The sequence below is a fragment of the Rattus norvegicus genome, chromosome 4, assembly GCF_021556685.1.
Source record: "Rattus norvegicus strain SHRSP/BbbUtx chromosome 4, alternate assembly SHRSP_T2T, whole genome shotgun sequence".
In the NCBI taxonomy this organism is placed as follows: Eukaryota; Metazoa; Chordata; class Mammalia; order Rodentia; family Muridae; genus Rattus; species Rattus norvegicus.
In genome coordinates, this window is record NC_141537.1 from 2,496,378 (window position 1) to 2,515,180 (window position 18,803).

Below are 18,803 nucleotides of genomic sequence, written 5' to 3' on the forward strand. Positions count from 1 at the left end.
GTATATATGTTGGCATGTGTGTACATATGTGCCTCGCCCAACCTCGACCAACAAGGAAGACACAACCACAGGAGATCTTCTTCAAGCAGTTTTACTCAGGAAACTTGATACAAACTTCTGACCTCTATCTCTTCTGGCTCTCTCTCTTTTCTTTCTCCTCTCTTCTCTCTTTCTCTCTCTCTCTCCAGGGAATGCCCTGCACCACACTTAAATAGCTAGCACTGGCCAGTCCTAGCAAGCCACTTGGGTCATGTAGATAAACTGTCACTATGCAGAAGCTAGCAGGCCAGGCAGATATAGCCAAATAAGGACTTGTTTACTGCAAGGAGCGCTCACCGTTGGGAGGGTGGAAGGCAGAAACCGGCGCTATCTATGGGGCGTGGCATGTCGCAGCGCTCTACACATAAGTCTACTTGAATATTGTAAAATGTTTTTGAGTAATTTAGTAAATATGTAATTTATTTACATGTGTATATAGATGTCTGTCTGACACACAGTTAGATACACATAATAAATGCATAGGTTCTTTGTATATTTGGTTTTGTCATGGAGTATATTGGCTTCTCCATCTTTGTTAATTGACAGTTTTGCTGGATAGAGTAGCCTGGATTTGTGTTCTCTTAGGGTCTGTATGACATCTGCCAAGGATCTTCTGGCTTTAATAGTCTCTGGTGAGAAGTCTGGTGTAATTCTGATAGGTCTGCCTTTATATGTTACTTGATATTTTCCCTTACTGCTTTTAATATTCTTTCTTTGTGCATTTGGTGTTTTGACTATTGTGTGATGGGACAGATTTCCTTTCTGGTCAATCTATTTGGAGTTCTGTAAACTTCTTGTATGTTTATGGGCATGTCTTTCTTTTCTTTAGGGAAGTTTCCTTCTATAATTTTGTTGAAGATATTTACTGGACATTTATGTTGGAAATCTTAGCTCTCTTCTATACCTACTATCCTTAGGGTTGATCTTTTCATTGTGTCTTGGATTTCCTCAATGTTTTGGGTTAGGAGCTTTTGGCGTTTTACATTATCTTTGATGGTTGTGTCAGTGTTTTCTGTTATCTTCTGCTGAGGAGATTCTCTCCTCTATCTCTTGATTTCTGATTAAAAATACTTGTGTTTCTGACTCCTGATCTCCTTCTTTTTCCATCTCCAGGGTTGTCACCCTTTGTGCTTTCTTTATTGTCTCTATTTCCCTTTTTAATTTCTGGATGACTTTGTTCAATTCCTTTACCTGTTAGTTTGTGTTTTCCTGTAGTTCTTCAGGAGATTTCTGTGTTTCCTTTTTAAGGGCTACTATTCCTTACCTGTGCTGTGCTGTATTTCTTTAAGATAGGTATTTATGTCCTACAAAGAATAATAGATCAAAAACTCAAACACGAGGAGGAAAACTAACCTTACAAAAAGCACAAAATAATCTTCTTGCAACAAAACCAAAGGAAGAGAAATACACAAATATAATTCCACCTATAACAACAAAAAAAAACAGGAAACAACAATCCTATTCTTTAATATCTCTTAATATCAATGGACTCATTTCTCTAATAAAAAGACATGGACAAACAGAATGGATACTTAAAGAGGACTCAGTATTTGCTGCAAACAGGAAACCTGCATTAGTGACAATGACAGACATTACCTCAGAGTAAATTGCTGGAAAATAATTTCCCAAGCAAATGGTCCAAAGAAAAAAGCTGGAGTAGCCATTCTCATATCGAATAAAATCAACTTTCAACTAAAAGTTTTCAGAAAAGGTAAGGAAGGACACTTCATATTCATCGAAGGAAAAGTCCAACAAGATGAACTCTCAGTCCTGAATATCTATGCTCCAAATGCAAGGGCACTTGCTTTCATAAAAGAAACCTTACTGAAGCTCAAAGCATATATTGCATGTCACACAATAACAGTGGGAGATTTCAACACCTCACTTTCATCAATGGACAGCTCATCGAAACAGAAATTAAACAGAGACATAGAGAAACTAACCTAAGTTATGAACCAAATGGACTTAACAGATATTAATAGAACATTTCATCCTAAAACAAAAGAATATACCTTCTTACAACCTCATGGTACCTTCTCCAGAACTGACCATATAATTGATCACAAAACAGACCTCAAAAGATATAAGATTGAAATAATTGTATGCGTCCTATCATATTACCATGGACTAAGGCTTGTTTTCAATAACAACAATAGTGACAGAAAGCTCACGTATACATGGAAGCTGAATAGTACTCTACTCAATGATAACTTGGTCATGGAAAAAATAAAGAAATAAATTAAAGACTTTTTTGGATTTAATGAAAATAAAGGTACAATGTACCCAAACTTATGGAACACAATGAAAGCAGTGCTAAGAGGAAAACTCACAGCTCAATAAAATAAAGGTACAACGTACCCAAACTTATGGTGAAAAAGCGAACCGCTAAACGGGGAGCCCCGTCTCTCGCTCCGATCTCGAGGTGGGGTGCTCCCAGGAATCACGAGTAGCCATCTTGATGTAACAGCAAGAGGTAGATTTATCAGTGGGATCCCAGGTCGATATGTATCCCACACAGGAGATAGAGGAATCGACCCCGAGCTCCCAAACTCAGGGGTTTATATAGGGGAGGTAAGGGGCATTCTCGAGGTTATACATGATTGGTCAATTCAAAAGGTGCATGGTTGAAGAAACAGACCGGATAAACAGTTCTCTGCACCCAAATCCCGTGGGAGGGAGAGCTAAACCTTCAGAGAGGCAGACAAGCCTGGGAAACCAGAAGTGACTGCTCCCTGCACACACATCTCGGATGCCAGAGGAAAAAGCCAAAGACCATCTGGAACCCTGGTGCACTGAAGCTCCCGGAAGGGGCGGCACAGGTCTTCCTGGTTGCTGCCGCTGCAGAGAGCCCGTGGGCAGCACCCCACGAGCGAACCTGAGCCTCGGGACCACAGGTAAGACCAAATTTTCGGCTGCAAGAAAGCTGCCTGGTGAGCTTGGGACACAGGAAAGCAGAATTTCTCTAGGACCGGGCACGTTCTGTGTTTACCGGAAGTCCCACACCCGCGGATCCCGGCCCGCAGCAGCTCTCTGCTCCCAGACCCGGTGAGAGAGAGACCCAACCGCCTGGTCAGATGGGCACTCCTGAGGCTGCAGAGCGGAAGAGACAACCAAATCTGCTCACCCCTGCCCACATCCCTGGCCCAAGAGGAAACTGTATAAGGCCTCTGGACTCCCGTGGGGGAGGGCCCAGGAGCGGCAGGACCCCTGTGCCTGAGACACTGCCGGAACCTGAAAGAAACAGACCGGATAAACAGTTCTCGGCACCCAAATCCCGTGGGAGGGAGAGCTAAACCTTCAGAGAGGCAGACAAGCCTGGGAAACCAGAAGTGACTGCTCCCTGCACACACATCTCTGACGCCAGAGGAAAAAGCCAAAGACCATCTGGAACCCTGGTGCACTGAAGCTCCCGGAAGGGGCGGCACAGGTCTTCCTGGTTGCTGCCGCTGCAGAGAGCCCATGGGCAGCACCCCATGAGCGAACCTGAGCCTCGGGACCACAGGTAAGACCAAATTTTCTGCTGCAAGAAAGCTGCCTGGTGAACTCAAGACACAGGCCCACAGGAACAGCTGAAGACCTGTAGAGAGGAAAAACTACATGCCAGAAAGCAGAACACTCTGTCCCCATAACTGACTGAAAGAGAGGAAAACAGGTCTACAGCACTCCTGTCACACAGGCTTATAGGACAGTCTAGCCACTGTCAGAAATAGCAGAACAAAGTAACACTAGAGATAATCTGATGGCGAGAGGCAAGCGCAGGAACCCAAGCAACAGAAACCAAGACTACATGGCACCATCGGAGCCCAATTCTCCCATCAAAACAAACATGGAATATCCAAACACACCAGAAAAGCAAGATCTAGTTTCAAAATCATATTTGATCATGATGCTGGAGGACTTCAAGAAAGACATGAAGAACTCCCTTAGAGAACAAGTAGAAGCCTACAGAGAGGAATCGAAAAAATCCCTGAAAGAATTCCAGGAAAACACAATCAAACAGTTGAAGGAATTAAAAATGGAAATAGAAGCAATCAAGAAAGAACACATGGAAACAACCCTGGATATAGAAAACCAAAAGAAGAGACAAGGAGCTGTAGATACAAGCCTCACCAACAGAATTCAAGAGATGGAAGAGAGAATCTCAGGAGCAGAAGATTCCATAGAAATCATTGACTCAACTGTCAAAGATAATGTAAAGCGGAAAAAGCTCCTGGTCCAAAACATACAGGAAATCCAGGACTCAATGAGAAGATCAAACCTAAGGATAATAGGTATAGAAGAGAGTGAAGACTCCCAGCTCAAAGGACCAGTAAATATCTTCAACAAAATCATAGAAGAAAACTTCCCTAACCTAAAAAAAGAGATACCCATAGACATACAAGAAGCCTACAGAACTCCAAATAGATTGGACCAGAAAAGAAACACCTCCCGACACATAATTGTCAAAACAACAAACGCACAAAATAAAGAAAGAATATTAAAAGCAGTAAGGGAAAAAGGTCAAGTAACATATAAAGGGAGACGTATCAGAATCACACCAGACTTCTCGCCAGAAACTATGAAGGCCAGAAGATCCTGGACTGATGTCATACAGACCCTAAGAGAACACAAATGCCAGCCCAGGTTACTGTATCCAGCAAAACTCTCAATTAACATTGATGGAGAAACCAAGATATTCCATGACAAAACCAAATTTACACAATATCTTTCTACAAATCCAGCACTACAAAGGATAATAAATGGTAAAGCCCAACATAAGGAGGCAAGCTATACCCTAGAAGAAGCAAGAAACTAATCGTCTTGGCAACAAAACACAGAGAATGAAAGCACACAAACATAACCTCACATCCAAATATGAATATAAAGGGAAGCAATAATCACTATTCCTTAATATCTCTCAATATCAATGGCCTCAACTCCCCAATAAAAAGACATAGATTAACAAACTGGATACGCAACGAGGTCCCTGCATTCTGCTGCCTACAGGAAACACACCTCAGAGACAAAGACAGACACTACCTCAGAGTGAAAGGCTGGAAAACAACTTTCCAAGCAAATGGTCAGAAGAAGCAAGCTGGAGTAGCCATTCTAATATCAAATAAAATCAATTTCCAACTAAAAGTCATCAAAAAAGATAAGGAAGGACACTTCATATTCATCAAAGGAAAAATCCACCAAGATGAACTCTCAATCCTAAATATCTATGCCCCAAATACAAGGGCACCTACATACGTAAAAGAAACCTTACTAAAGCTCAAAACACACATTGCACCTCACACAATAATAGTGGGAGATTTCAACACACCACTCTCATCAATGGACAGATCATGGAAACAGAAATTAAACAGTGATGTCGACAGACTAAGAGAAGTCATGAGCCAAATGGACTTAACGGATATTTATAGAACATTCTATCCTAAAGCAAAAGGATATACCTTCTTCTCAGCTCCTCATGGTACTTTCTCCAAAATTGACCATATAATTGGTCAAAAAACGGGCCTCAACAGGTACAGAAAGATAGAGATAATCCCATGCGTGCTATCGGACCACCACGGCCTAAAACTGGTCTTCAATAACAATAAGGGAAGAATGCCCACATATACGTGGAAATTGAACAATGCTCTACTCTATGATAACCTGGTCAAGGAAGAAATAAAGAAAGAAATTAAAAACTTTTTAGAATTTAATGAAAATGAAGATACAACATACCCAAACTTATGGGACACAATGAAAGCTGTGCTAAGAGGAAAACTCATAGCGCTGAGTACCTGCAGAAAGAAACAGGAAAGAGCATATGTCAGCAGCTTGACAGCACACCTAAAAGCTCTAGAACAAAAAGAAGCAAATACACCCAGGAGGAGTAGAAGGCAGGAAATAATCAAACTCAGAGCTGAAATCAACCAAGTAGAAACAAAAAGGACCATAGAAAGAATCAACAGAACCAAAAGTTGGTTCTTTGAGAAAATCAACAAGATAGATAAACCCTTAGCCAGACTAACGAGAGGACACAGAGAGTGCATCCAAATTAACAAAATTAGAAATGAAAAGGGAGACATAACTACAGATTCAGAGGAAATTCAAAAAATCATCAGATCTTACTATAAAAACCTATATTCAACAAAATTTGAAAATCTTCAGGAAATGGACAATTTCCTAGACAGATACCAGGTATCGAAGTTAAATCAGGAACAGATAAACCAGTTAAACAACCCCATAACTCCTAAGGAAATAGAAGCAGTCATTAAAGGTCTCCCAACCAAAAAGAGCCCAGGTCCAGACGGGTTTAGTGCAGAATTCTATCAAACCTTCATAGAAGACCTCATACCAATATTATCCAAACTATTCCACAAAATTGAAACAGATGGAGCACTACCGAATTCCTTCTACGAAGCCACAATTACTCTTATACCTAAATCACACAAAGACACAACAAAGAAAGAGAACTTCAGACCAATTTCCCTTATGAATATCGACGCAAGAATACTCAATAAAATTCTGGCAAACCGAATTCAAGAGCACATCAAAACAATCATCCACCATGATCAAGTAGGCTTCATCCCAGGCATGCAGGGATGGTTTAATATACGGAAAACCATCAACGTGATCCATCATATAAACAAACTGAAAGAACAAAACCACATGATCATTTCATTAGATGCTGAGAAAGCATTTGACAAAATTCAACACCCCTTCATGATAAAAGTCCTGGAAAGAATAGGAATTCAAGGCCCATACCTAAACATAGTAAAAGCCATATACAACAAACCAGTTGCTAACATTAAACTAAATGGAGAGAAACTTGAAGCAATCCCACTAAAATCAGGGACTAGACAAGGCTGCCCACTCTCTCCCTACTTATTCAATATAGTTCTTGAAGTTCTAGCCAGAGCAATCGGACAACAAAAGGAGATCAAGGGGATACAGATCGGAAAAGAAGAGGTCAAAATATCACTATTTGCAGATGACATGATAGTATATTTAAGTGATCCCAAAAGTTCCACCAGAGAACTACTAAAGCTGATAAACAACTTCAGCAAAGTGGCTGGGTATAAAATTAACTCAAATATATCAGTTGCCTTCCTCTATACAAAAGAGAAACCAGCCGAGAAAGAAATTAGGGAAACGACACCCTTCATAATAGACCCAAATAATATAAAGTACCTCGGTGTGACTTTAACCAAGCAAGTAAAAGATCTGTACAATAAGAACTTCAAGACACTGAGGAAAGAAATTGAAGAAGACCTCAGAAGATGGAAAGATCTCCCATGCTCATGGATTGGCAGGATTAATATAGTAAAAATGGCCATTTTACCAAAAGCAATCTACAGATTCAATGCAATCCCCATCAAAATACCAATCCAATTCTTCAAAGAGTTAGACAGAACAATTTGCAAATTCATCTGGAATAACAAAAAACCCAGGATAGCTAAAGCTATCCTCAACAATAAAAGGACTTCAGGGGGAATCACTATCCCTGAACTCAAGCAGTATTACAGAGCAATAGTGATAAAAACTGCATGGTATTGGTACAGAGACAGACAGATAGACCAATGGAATAGAATTGAAGACCCAGAAATGAACCCACACACCTATGGTCACTTGACTTTTGACAAAGGAGCCAAAACCATCCAATGGAAAAAAGATAGCATTTTCAGCAAGTGGTGCTGGTTCAACTGGAGGGCAACATGTAGAAGAATGCAGATCGATCCATGCTTATCACCCTGTACAAAGCTTAAGTCCAAGTGGATCAAGGACCTCCACATCAAACCAGACACACTCAAACTAATAGAAGAAAAACTAGGGAAGCATCTGGAACACATGGGCACTGGAAAAAATTTCCTGAACAAAACACCAATGGCTTATGCTCTAAGATCAAGAATCGACAAATGGGATTTCATAAAACTGCAAAGCTTCTGTAAGGCAAAGGACACGGTGGTTAGGACAAAACGGCAACCAACAGATTGGGAAAAGATCTTTACCAATCCTACAACAGATAGAGGCCTTATATCCAAAATATACAAAGAACTCAAGAAGTTAGACCGCAGGGAAACAAATAACCCTATTAAAAAATGGGGTTCAGAGCTAAACAAAGAATTCACAGCTGAGGAATGCCGAATGGCTGAGAAACACCTAAAGAAATGTTCAACATCTTTAGTCATAAGGGAAATGCAAATCAAAACAACCCTGAGATTTCACCTCACACCAGTGAGAATGGCTAAGATCAAAAACTCAGGTGACAGCAGATGCTGGCGAGGATGTGGAGAAAGAGGAACACTCCTCCATTGTTGGTGGGATTGCAGACTGGTAAAACCGTTCTGGAAATCAGTCTGGAGGTTCCTCAGAAAATTGGACATTGAACTGCCTGAGGATCCAGCTATACCTCTCTTGGGCATATACCCAAAAGATGCCTCAACATATAAAAGAGACACGTGCTCCACTATGTTCATCGCAGCCTTATTTATAATAGCCAGAAAATGGAAAGAAACCAGATGCCCTTCAACAGAGGAATGGATACAGAAAATATGGTACATCTACACAATGGAATATTACTCAGCTATCAAAAACAACGAGTTTATGAAATTCGTAGGCAAATGGTTGGAACTGGAAAATATCATCCTGAGTGAGCTAACCCAATCACAGAAAGACATACATGGTATGCACTCATTGATAAGTGGCTATTAGCCCAAATGCTTGAATTACCCTAGATCCCTAGAACAAACGAAACTCAAGACGGATGATCAAAATGTGAATGCTTCACTCCTTCTTTAAATGAGGAAAAAGAATACCCTTGGCAGGGAAGGGAGAGGCAAAGATTAAAACAGAGACTGAAGGAACACCCATTCAGAGCCTGCCCCACATGTGGCCCATACATATACAGCCACCCAATTAGACAAGATGGATGAAGCAAAGAAGTGCAGACCGACAGGAGCCGGATGTAGATCGCTCCTGAGAGACACAGCCAGAATACAGCAAATACAGAGGCGATTGCCAGCAGCAAACCACTGAACTGAGAATAGGTCCCCCGTTGAAGGAATCAGAGAAAGAACTGGAAGAGCTTGAAGTGGCTCGAGACCCCAAAAGTACAACAATGTCAAGCAACCAGAGCTTCCAGGGACTAAGCCACTACCTAAAGACTATACATGGACTGACCCTGGACTCTGACCCCATAGGTAGCAATGAATATCCTAGTAAGAGCACCAGTGGAAGGGGAAGCCCTGGGTCCTGCTAAGACTTAACCCCCAGTGAACTAGACTATGGGGGGAGGGCGGCAATGGGGGGAGGGTTGGGAGGGGAACACCCATAAGGAAGGGGAGGGGGGAGGGGGATTTTGCCCGGAAACCGGGAAAGGGAATAACACTTGAAATGTATATAAGAAATACTCAAGTTAATTAAAAAAAATAAATTTAAAAAAAAAAAAGGTGCATGGTTACTTTCGGCGCGAAATGACATCAGCAAGGAGTACGTGCTATCTAGCAGCTCAGCAGTGTGGGTAGGGTGGCTCATCTCACTCAGGGGGATGACTCACTTCTGGGGAGTGAAGGAAGGGGAGGGGGTGGCTACGGATGGTCAATGTCCTTGGGGCTGATAGCTGGTCTGGCAGGTCCTATCTCTAACACCCTCTCAGGCACGTCCGGACCTTGTTTATGACTAACTTCTTGAAATTTTAATTCCTCATTCCCCACTTCCTTTTGGGGAGTAGTTCTAATCTTAGGACTACACAATAGGCTCAGCATTTAGGGGCTCCTCACTTCGTAAAGCCTGATATTGTTGTCTTAGCATAAGAACATGTACGGCACTAATCCGTTCTTTGACAAAGGTTATGAGACAATTGATGATGCAAGGCCCTAAAGTGAACAGGAGGAGCAGAATCACCAAGGGACCTGCTAAGGCTGACAACAGGGTGGTGAGCCATGGGGACTTATTGAACCAGTTCTGAAACCAGTTATCAGTGGCCTCTCGTTCCCGTCGTCTCTTGTCTAACCTCTCTCTAAGTTTAGCCATGGAGTCTTTAATAGTCCCTGAATGATCAATGTAAAAGCAACATTCCTCCCTCAGAGCAGCACACAGTCCTCCTTCCTTCAGGAACAATAAATCTAACCCTCTTCTGTTCTGAAGCACTACTTCTGACCAGGAGGTGAGGGATTCTTCTAAATGACTAATGGATTTTTCTAGGGCTTCAATATCTTCGGAGATAGCAGAATTCAAAGTTGTCAGGCCCTGCTGTAGTTGTTGGGGTCCGGTGATTAAGGCAGCAGACCCGGTGCCTACTCCAGCAGCCACCCCCAACCCTAGGAGTATAGCCACAGTCAGCAAGATAGGTTCTCTTTTGATTCTAGGGGTAGGTTCATACAAAGACAGAAATTCTCCTGGAGAATGATAATAGATTCTTGGGACCAGCTGGACCATTACACAGTAGTCTGAAATGTTATTGATTACTGAATCACCCAGGCAGGGAGTGAGGCCGGAACTATACCCTGGGGGAGGAATTAGATAGGAAGTCGTGCTAGAGGGGGTGCTGATAGGGAAAACATGGCGACATAGATTGCTATGGGTGGAAGGTACCTTACCTACGCAGGTCCCTGCTCCTGATACTTCAGTCAAGGTTAACCTGGGCTTGTTGGTGTGGAGGCAGGCTTCTGGGTTTGTTTCTTTTGTAAAATTAGCGTAGGTTGCTATTCCTTCATAGTAAGGGGGGCTCGTCGAAAGACAGAGCCAGCATTCTGTAGTCAAGTTATGGTTGGAGTGGTTCAAAGCCTGGAAAGTCCCCTGGATCAACTTAAACATGCGTTCTTGGGCACTGGGTAAGCGGGAGGCCAGATAGTCCTGTGTGGTTGTATCCCCAGTGGGCGCAAAAGACTCAGTGTGTGCAAACGTCTCAGGTTTTAGCGTAGTAGTAACTTTAGGTCTGTCCCTAGCGAGAAGTTCCTGGTTCTTGAGGACGGGGTTAGGACCCATAGCTTTGAGGCTAACAGGCTCTACCTTGAGTCTAATATCTAGCAGGATTCCAGGGTCTTGCCCACCCACGTAGAGACGCAGCCCCCAGCGTCGGCCCTCAAGCCAACCTATGGTATACTTCCTCCCTATTTCAGTGAAGGTAATGTTAAGGGTGGCGACCTTGTTCTTAGCCCACTTGATATCTAAGGAATGCCGAGTAGATGTGGGATTCCAATCTGTCTGCCCGGTAGTCTCACAGCCCCAATAATAGCAGAAAAAATATGATTCGTCTCCACACTTCCACATATCAGATCTAAGAGGCCTGTTCTTTGGGCAAGCATAGAAGAGAGTCTTAGTTAGTTCTGTCCTAGCCCCAGGAGTCCGACAGCTGGCATCGGGTTTCGGGAGTGGAGCGCGCGCGGCTCCTGGTCCTCCAAACCGTGGGGAGGTGTACATGTGTGGTGAGAAATCTAGCATGTCATTTAACTCGTCAGGGGCCAGATGCTCTAAGCCCCACCCTGGTGCCCCCGCAGCCAGCTTACACCAGTACAGCGGTGGCCACCAGGTCCAGAGTGGATGTTTACCAGTGACGGACCACACCAGGTCTCCGGTTGAAGAGAAAACCTGCCAAGTTAGTTGCTGGGGAGAATGTGGATCCTTATTTGATGTCCCCACCTGGGACGAGATGGCGGCGAAGGCGAAGCTTAAGAGGGTGAGGAGTCCTTTCCACAGTCCATTCAGCTTCACGAGTCTTGGGAGCTCTTTTGGCGTGCGATGCGTGGATCCAGGCGGCTATTCCGTCAACCTTTATAGCGGTTGGGGTAATGAGTAGAACCGAGTAGGGTCCTTTCCAGTGAGGTTCAAGGTTGCCGGCTCGATGATGTCTGACAGAACCAGATCTCCAACCTGGAATCCGTGGGGGATCTCGGGGCTCTCCGACCGGTTGGTCTCCTTCAGCGACTCCCACACTTGGCGCCTGACAATCTCAAGAGCCCTGAGGCGGGTGAGGACGGGTTGAGAAAGAGGGGGGTCAGGATCGTGTACTCCCCCAACTTCACCTATAGGGGGCGGGCTGCCCCATAGGATCTCATATGGTGTCAGCTTAAACCTCCCAGGAGTGTTCCGAGCACGGAACAGGGCGAAGGGAAGGAGGGTTGTCCAATCTTTCCCGCCGGTCTCCAAGGCCAATTTAGTTAAGGTCTCTTTTAGGGTCCTATTCATTCTTTCTACCTGTCCTGAGCTCTGGGGTCTGTAAGCACAATGTAATTTCCAATTAATCCCCAGCTGACTGGCCAGCCCCTGACTTACCTGGGCAACAAAAGCAGGTCCGTTGTCAGACCTGATTACCTTGGGGAGTCCAAACCGTGGAAAGATCTCTTCCAATATCTTCTTAGCCACCACTTGAGCTGTTTCTGAGCGGGTAGGGAATGCTTCCACCCAGCCTGAGAAGGTGTCTACGAACACCAATAGATATTTATTACCATATCTGTCTGGAGTTATTTCTGTAAAGTCAATTTCCCAATGAGCCCCCAGCCTATCTCCCCTGAGCCTTTTGCCATGGAGAGACGGGGGTCTATTGGAGTTGACAAGGGCATATGCTTGACAACTCTGTACAACTTCTTGGACTATGTCTGGCAGTCTCTGGTCGTGGTATTCAGAGGACTTCACGAGCTCTATCAGTTTTCTCGTACCTAAGTGGGTCAGACAATGGAGATTAGCAACGAACTCACATCCTTGCTGGTCTGGAAGAGCTTGTTTACCATCTGTTGTCTCCGCCACACCATAGGGAGAGAAGCCTTGGATCTAGTCTGAATGGTGATACTCTTCTAATTCTTCTGGGGAATATTGAAAACTGGAGTCTCTCAGGTTTGGGCGGAGCTCTTTACCTACTACCGGCAGGATCACAGCCCCGAGTGTAGCCTGTTTGGCAGTGGTGTCCGCCATATGGTTGCCCTTTGCCACAGCATCCTGTCCCCTCTGGTGCCCGGGACACTGAATGATGGCCACCTTCCTTGGGAGGTGTACAGCCTCTAGGAGGCTGAGGATCACATCTTTATTTTTGACATCCTTTCCTGTGGACATCAAGAGTCCTCTCTGCCGGTAGATGGCCCCGTGTACTTGGGCAGTGGCAAAAGCGTAGCGGCTGTCAGTATAGATGTTAATATTTTTTCCTTCAGCCAGTCTCAATGCCTGAGTGAGTGCTATTAATTCTGCCTTCTGGGCTGAGGTGCCTTCCGGTAGTCCACTGGACCAAATAGTCCTTTTCCCATCTACCACTGCCGCTCCGGCCCTTCTCTTTCCTTCCACCAGAAAACTGCTGCCATCTGCGTACCAGGATGGGCAGCCTGGCAGGGGAACATCAGTCAAATCCTCCCTGACACCAGAGGCCTCAGCCAGGATATCAGCACATACATGTATTGGTTTCTGCTCTGTTGCCTCGGGGAGCAACGTGACTAGGTTCAAGACGACGGGGGCCCCAAATAAGACCCTATCATTTAACAGGAGGCTCTGGTAGTGAGTCAGGCGGGCGTTGGATATCCACCTATCAGGGGGCTGTCGGATGACGCTCTCTAAGGTGTGTAGGGCTATGATTGTCACTGGCTGGCCTAATGTTAGTTTATCAGAGTCTTTTACCAACATGGCTACTGCTGCGATGATCTTAAGGAAGGACGGCCAGCCACTAGCCACTGGGTCCAGTTTCTTAGAGAGGTATGCCACGGGCCGCTTCCATGGGCCCAAGGTCTAGGTCAACACTCCCTTCGCCACCCCCACCTTCTTGTCCACAAACAACGTAAAAGGTTTGGTTAAGTCCAGTAGGACCAGAGCAGGTGCGGTCAATAAGGCCTGTTTGATGGCATCAAAAGCCGCTTGGTGCTCAGGCTTCCATTGGAACTCAGTCTCTGACCTGGTCAAACAGTGGAGTGGAGCAGCCAGTGCAGCGAACCCAGGAATCCATAGTCGACAGAACCTGGCAGTGCCTAGGAATTCTCTCACCTCTCGAGGCGTGCGAGGTGTTGGTATCTGGAGCACAGTCTTCTTCCAGGCCTCGGTGAGGCACCGCTTTCCATCTCGGAGGATGTAGCCCAGGTAGGTCACTTCAGTGCAACACAACTGTGCCTTCTTTGCAGACGCCCAGTATCCTAAACGGCCTAATTCAGCTAGTAATTGTTCAGTTCCTTTTTGGCACTCACCTTGGGTTTCAGCACTCAGAAGTAGATCATCAACGTATTGAAGAAGAGTCAGGTGTGGGTTATTGGTCCTGAAAATCGTCAGGTCCCGATGTAGGGCCTCATCGAAGAGGGTAGGTGAATTCTTGAATCCCTGTGGCAGTCTGTTCCAGGTCAATTGTCCAGAATGTCCCGTCTCTGGATCCTTCCATTCGAAGGCAAACAGGTGTTGGCTGTTGGGATGTAATCTCAGGCTAAAGAACGCATCTTTGAGATCCAAGACAGTATACCATATCCTCTCTGGGGGCAGAGTGCTGAGGAGGGTGTAAGGATTAGGCACTATGGGGTGTACATCTTCTACCCATATATTAACTTCCCTCGGGTCCTGAACGGGTCGGTAATCTTGTGTTCCCGGCTTTTTTACCAGGAGTAGTGGGGTGTTCCAGGGGGACCAGCATGGGGTTAAGATGCCCAGCTGTAAAAACTTGTTTATGTGGGGCCGGATGCCCTCTCTCGCCTCCTTGCTCATAGGATACTGGCATACGCTGATAGGGGTGGCACCCGACTTGACTATGATTACTATGGGAGGTACTTGGGAGGCCATCCCAACTCCCCCTGTCTCCACCCAGGCTTCAGGGAATCTTGAAAGCCACCATTGGGGATTGTCCATCTTGTTACCTTTTTCATGTATGAGATATTCGTCAGCTAGTTTAAAGGTTAAAGTCCATACCGACCTGGGGGTGTGCCACTTCACTTGAGGTCCGCCTGGAGAGAACTGTATTTCGGCATTCATCTTGGTCAACAAATCTCTTCCGAGCAAGGGGGTGGGGCATTCAGGAATTACTAGAAAAGAATGTGATACTCGGCCGGCCCCTAGATTGACACGGCAGCCTGTTGTCCATTTGTGAATTTTCATGCTGGTTGCCCCCACCACCATACTGGTCTTGTTTGTAAATCTCCCCATAGGGTGTTGTAGGACTGAGAACTCTGCCCCTGTATCAACCAGAAAATCCACGGGGGTTCCCTCCACATTTAAAGTTACCCTAGGCTCGGGGAGGGAATACAAGCCCCGACTGCCCTAGTCATCTTCATTTCTTAGGGCTAGGGTCTTAGGACCCTGCATCTTTTCCTTCTTGTATGGGCAGTCCTGGGCCCAATGTCCCTTGTTCTTGCAGTAGCGGCACTGGTCTTTATCTATCCTTGAAAATCTCCAATTCTGTGAAGCCCAGGCGTTCCGATGACGTGGGTTGCCCAGGTTCCCTGTCTTCCTTCCTACATTCCTGTTTCCTTCAGGTACTACTGCGGCCAGTATACGAGTTAAATTCTGGTCCCTGCATCTATCTCTTTCGTCTTCTGTCTCCTCCCTTTCTTTTCCCTCTCTCTCTCTCTTCTCTTCCTCAGTCTCTCTCTTATGATACACTTTCTCTGCCTCCTTAACTAAGTCTCTTACCGTGAGATCCTGTAAGCCTTCTAATCTTTTTAACTTACGCTTGATGTCTGGGTAGGACTGACCTATAAAGGACATAGCTACTGCTGCCTGTTGTCCCTCTGACGTAGGGTTAAAGGGGGTGTATCTCCTCTAGAAGTCTCTCTAGAAACAAAGAGGGGGCCTCTGTGGGTCCCTGGAACACCTCTCTTACCTTGGCCAAATTGGTGGGGAGACGAACTGCCCCCTTGAGACCTGCCACCAGAGCCCGGCGGTATGTGGTCAGCCGCTCCCTACCTTCAGCTGTGTTGTAGTCCCAAGGGGGGCAGTCGAGGGGAAAAGCAGCATCAATGAGGTTGGGCATCTGGGTAGGGGTCCCATCTGGCCCTGGGACATGTTTCCGAGCTTCAAGGAGGATCCACTCCTTCTCCTCAGTGGTGAAAAGAACCTGTAAAAGCTGTTGACAGTCGTCCCACGTGGGCTGATGGGAGAACATTAGAGATTCTATGAGGTTAGTTAGGCTGGAAGGATTTTCAGAGAAAGAATCATGGTTAGTTTTCCAATTATAGAGATCAGCAGAGGAAAAAGGCCAATACTGCAAGGGTTGTAGATCAGGTGGATCTACAGGAGGACCATAAGCCCGGAGTGGGAAGGTGGGGCCTGGGAAGGTCCCTCGGGGCTGGCCCCTTGGCGGCTTCTGGTTCCAGCGGCGGGGCCTTCCGATCTGTCGATGACATGCTGATAAGGGGGTGGTGCACTGGGAGCCGGTGGCGTGGGCTCATCTTCTTTGAGGGGGGTCTCGATGTTAGGATAAATTCTGGGAACCTTCCTCTTCTCCATCCGGGTCCCCTGTGCTACCAGTATGCGAGGGGATGAAGAGGGGGGTGGCCAGGACCAGGACCTCAGCCACGAGGGAGGATCAGAAGCTAGATTCTCCCATACTACGATGTAAGGGACTTGGTCTGGATGAGATCCGGGCCCCGGCTGAAAAACAATATCTCTAACAGATGAAATAATTGCCTTGTCTAGAGTGCCCTCTGGCGACCAGCCTACTCCGAATGTCGGCCACTCAGAGGAGCAGTAAGTTTGCCACCGTCCCTTCTTCACTGTCAAAGATAAATTCTGGGCTCTTGTCTTAACCTCTGACCAATGATTCAATGTTTGACTCAATGGAGTGATCATGGGCTGTCCCATGGTAAAGATGAAAAAGAACAAAACCAAAAAAATGAAATTACAAAAAGGAAGAAGAGTGCGTGTATGCACACGCACCCGCGCTTGGACTTGAATATCCAGCCAAACGCGATCTCGGACAGCGTTGGATCTTGAATCCACTGTCCGGGTAGGAGAAGCTCTCTGTCTCCTTGATTATGAAAAAATCACAGTCGGATCTCTTTGATTGCCAGTTGCCGGGTCCTCCCGACAAAGGCTGGCTCGTGGAACGTCTCTCACGTGTCCCAGAGCCTGCGCGATCGGGGCATCCCCTGGTGCGCTTTCTAAAAAGGAAAAGAAAGAAAAAGACTATTCGGAGTAGGAAACCTCTTCTACTCACAGGCGTCTGTCCGGAGCAGGAAACCCTTCCGCTCAAGTACACTCAAATACGGGGCAGGAAACCCATCTGCTCAAGTGTACTCACAGGCGTCTGTCCGGGGCAGAAAACCCTTCCGCCCGAGTGCACTCAAAAATGGGGTGCACTCAAATTCGGGGTGGGAAGCCCTTCCACCCGAGCACACTCAAATTAAACCTTAGACCATGGCACAATACACAGTACGAGAAGCACAACATACACGCACACATACATACACATACACGGCGGCCGCTTTCAACACTCACACCAACGTACCTCCAAGGGGCATTCAGGGTTCCGGGGGGTCACGCTCCGATCCCGGACGAGGCCACAAATGAAAGAGTGAACCCCTAAATGGGGAGCTGCGTCTCTCCCTCCGATCGCGGGGTGGGGTGCCCCCAGGAATCACGAGTAGCCGTCTTGATGTAACAGCAAGAGGTAGATTTATTAGCGGGATCCCGGGTCGATACGTATCACACACAGGAGACAGAGGAATCGACCCCGAGCTCCCAAACTCAGGGGTTTATATAGGGGAGGTAAGGGGCATTCGCGCGGTTACACATGATTGGTCAATTCAAAAGGTGCATGGTTACTTTCGGCGCGAAATGACATCAGCAAGGAGTACATGCTATCTAGCAGCTCAGCAGCATGGGTAGGGTGGCTCATCTCACTCAGGGGATGACTCACTTCTGGGGAATGAAGGAAGGGGAGGGGGTGGCTACGGATGTTCAATGTCCTTGGGGCTGATAGCTGGTCTGGCAGGTCCTATCTCTAACACCCTCTCAGGCACGTCCTGAACTTGTTTATGACTAACTTCTTGAAATTTTAATTCCTCAATGGAACACAATGAAAGCAGTGCTAAGAGGAAAACTCACAGCTCAAAAAGAAATTGGAGAGAGCATACATTAGCACCTTGAAATAACACCTAAAACTTCTAGAACTAAAAGAAGCAAATGCACCCAAGAAGAGTAGAAGGCAGGAAATTGTATTAAACTCAGGGCTGAAATCAACCAAGTAGAAACAAAAAGGGAATATACAAAGAATCAACAAAAGTGGGAGCTGGTTTTTTGAGAACATCAACAAGATAGATAATAAACCCTTAGCCGGGCTAACCAGAGGGCACAGGGTATCCAAATTAACAAATCAGAAATGAAAAGTAAGACATAACAAGAGAATCTGAGGAAATTCAGAAAATAATCAGATCCTACTACAAAAGCTTATATTCAACAATACTGGAAAATCTGTATTGAATGGATAATTTTCTAGACAGATACCAGGTACCAAAGTTAAGTCAGGATTACACAAAGCATGTAAACAGTCCCATAACTACTAAAGAAATAGAAGCGGTTATTAAAAAGTCTCCCAACCAAATAAAGCCCAGGACCAGATGTGTTTAGTGCAGAATTCTATGAGACCTTCATAGAAGATGTCATACCAATATGGTGCAAACTATTCCACAAAATAGAAAAAGAAGGAACACTACCCAATTTCTTCTATGAAACCATAATTATGCTTGTTGCTATTAAATACTGGCTGCGCCCGACCAGAAAGAGCACACCAAACCAATACCAACACAGTTCCATGTGGTGAGATTTAATAATTCCCTTATTAAATACAAGGGGAAGGGTCCAGAGAAAGAACAGAAAAGAGAGTGAGGGTGGAGGGAGTCTCC

The 18,803-nt window shown here is 45.5% G+C and overlaps 1 protein-coding gene across 1 annotated transcript in view; it reads right to left on the bottom strand.

Moving 5' to 3' along the window:
• Positions 1-17,758, bottom strand: part of LOC147994628 (endogenous retrovirus group K member 18 Pol protein-like) — a 37,641-nt gene extending 19,883 nt beyond the window's left edge. Inside the window, 5 exon segments of the mRNA XM_087659833.1 lie at positions 10,608-12,360; positions 12,363-15,721; positions 15,723-16,344; positions 16,837-17,060; positions 17,691-17,758. Coding sequence (XP_087515959.1) covers positions 12,308-12,360; positions 12,363-15,721; positions 15,723-16,344; positions 16,837-17,060; positions 17,691-17,758 — 4,326 coding nt within the window. The 3' untranslated portion in view covers positions 10,608-12,307.
• Positions 17,759-18,803: the final 1,045 nt, after the last annotated feature.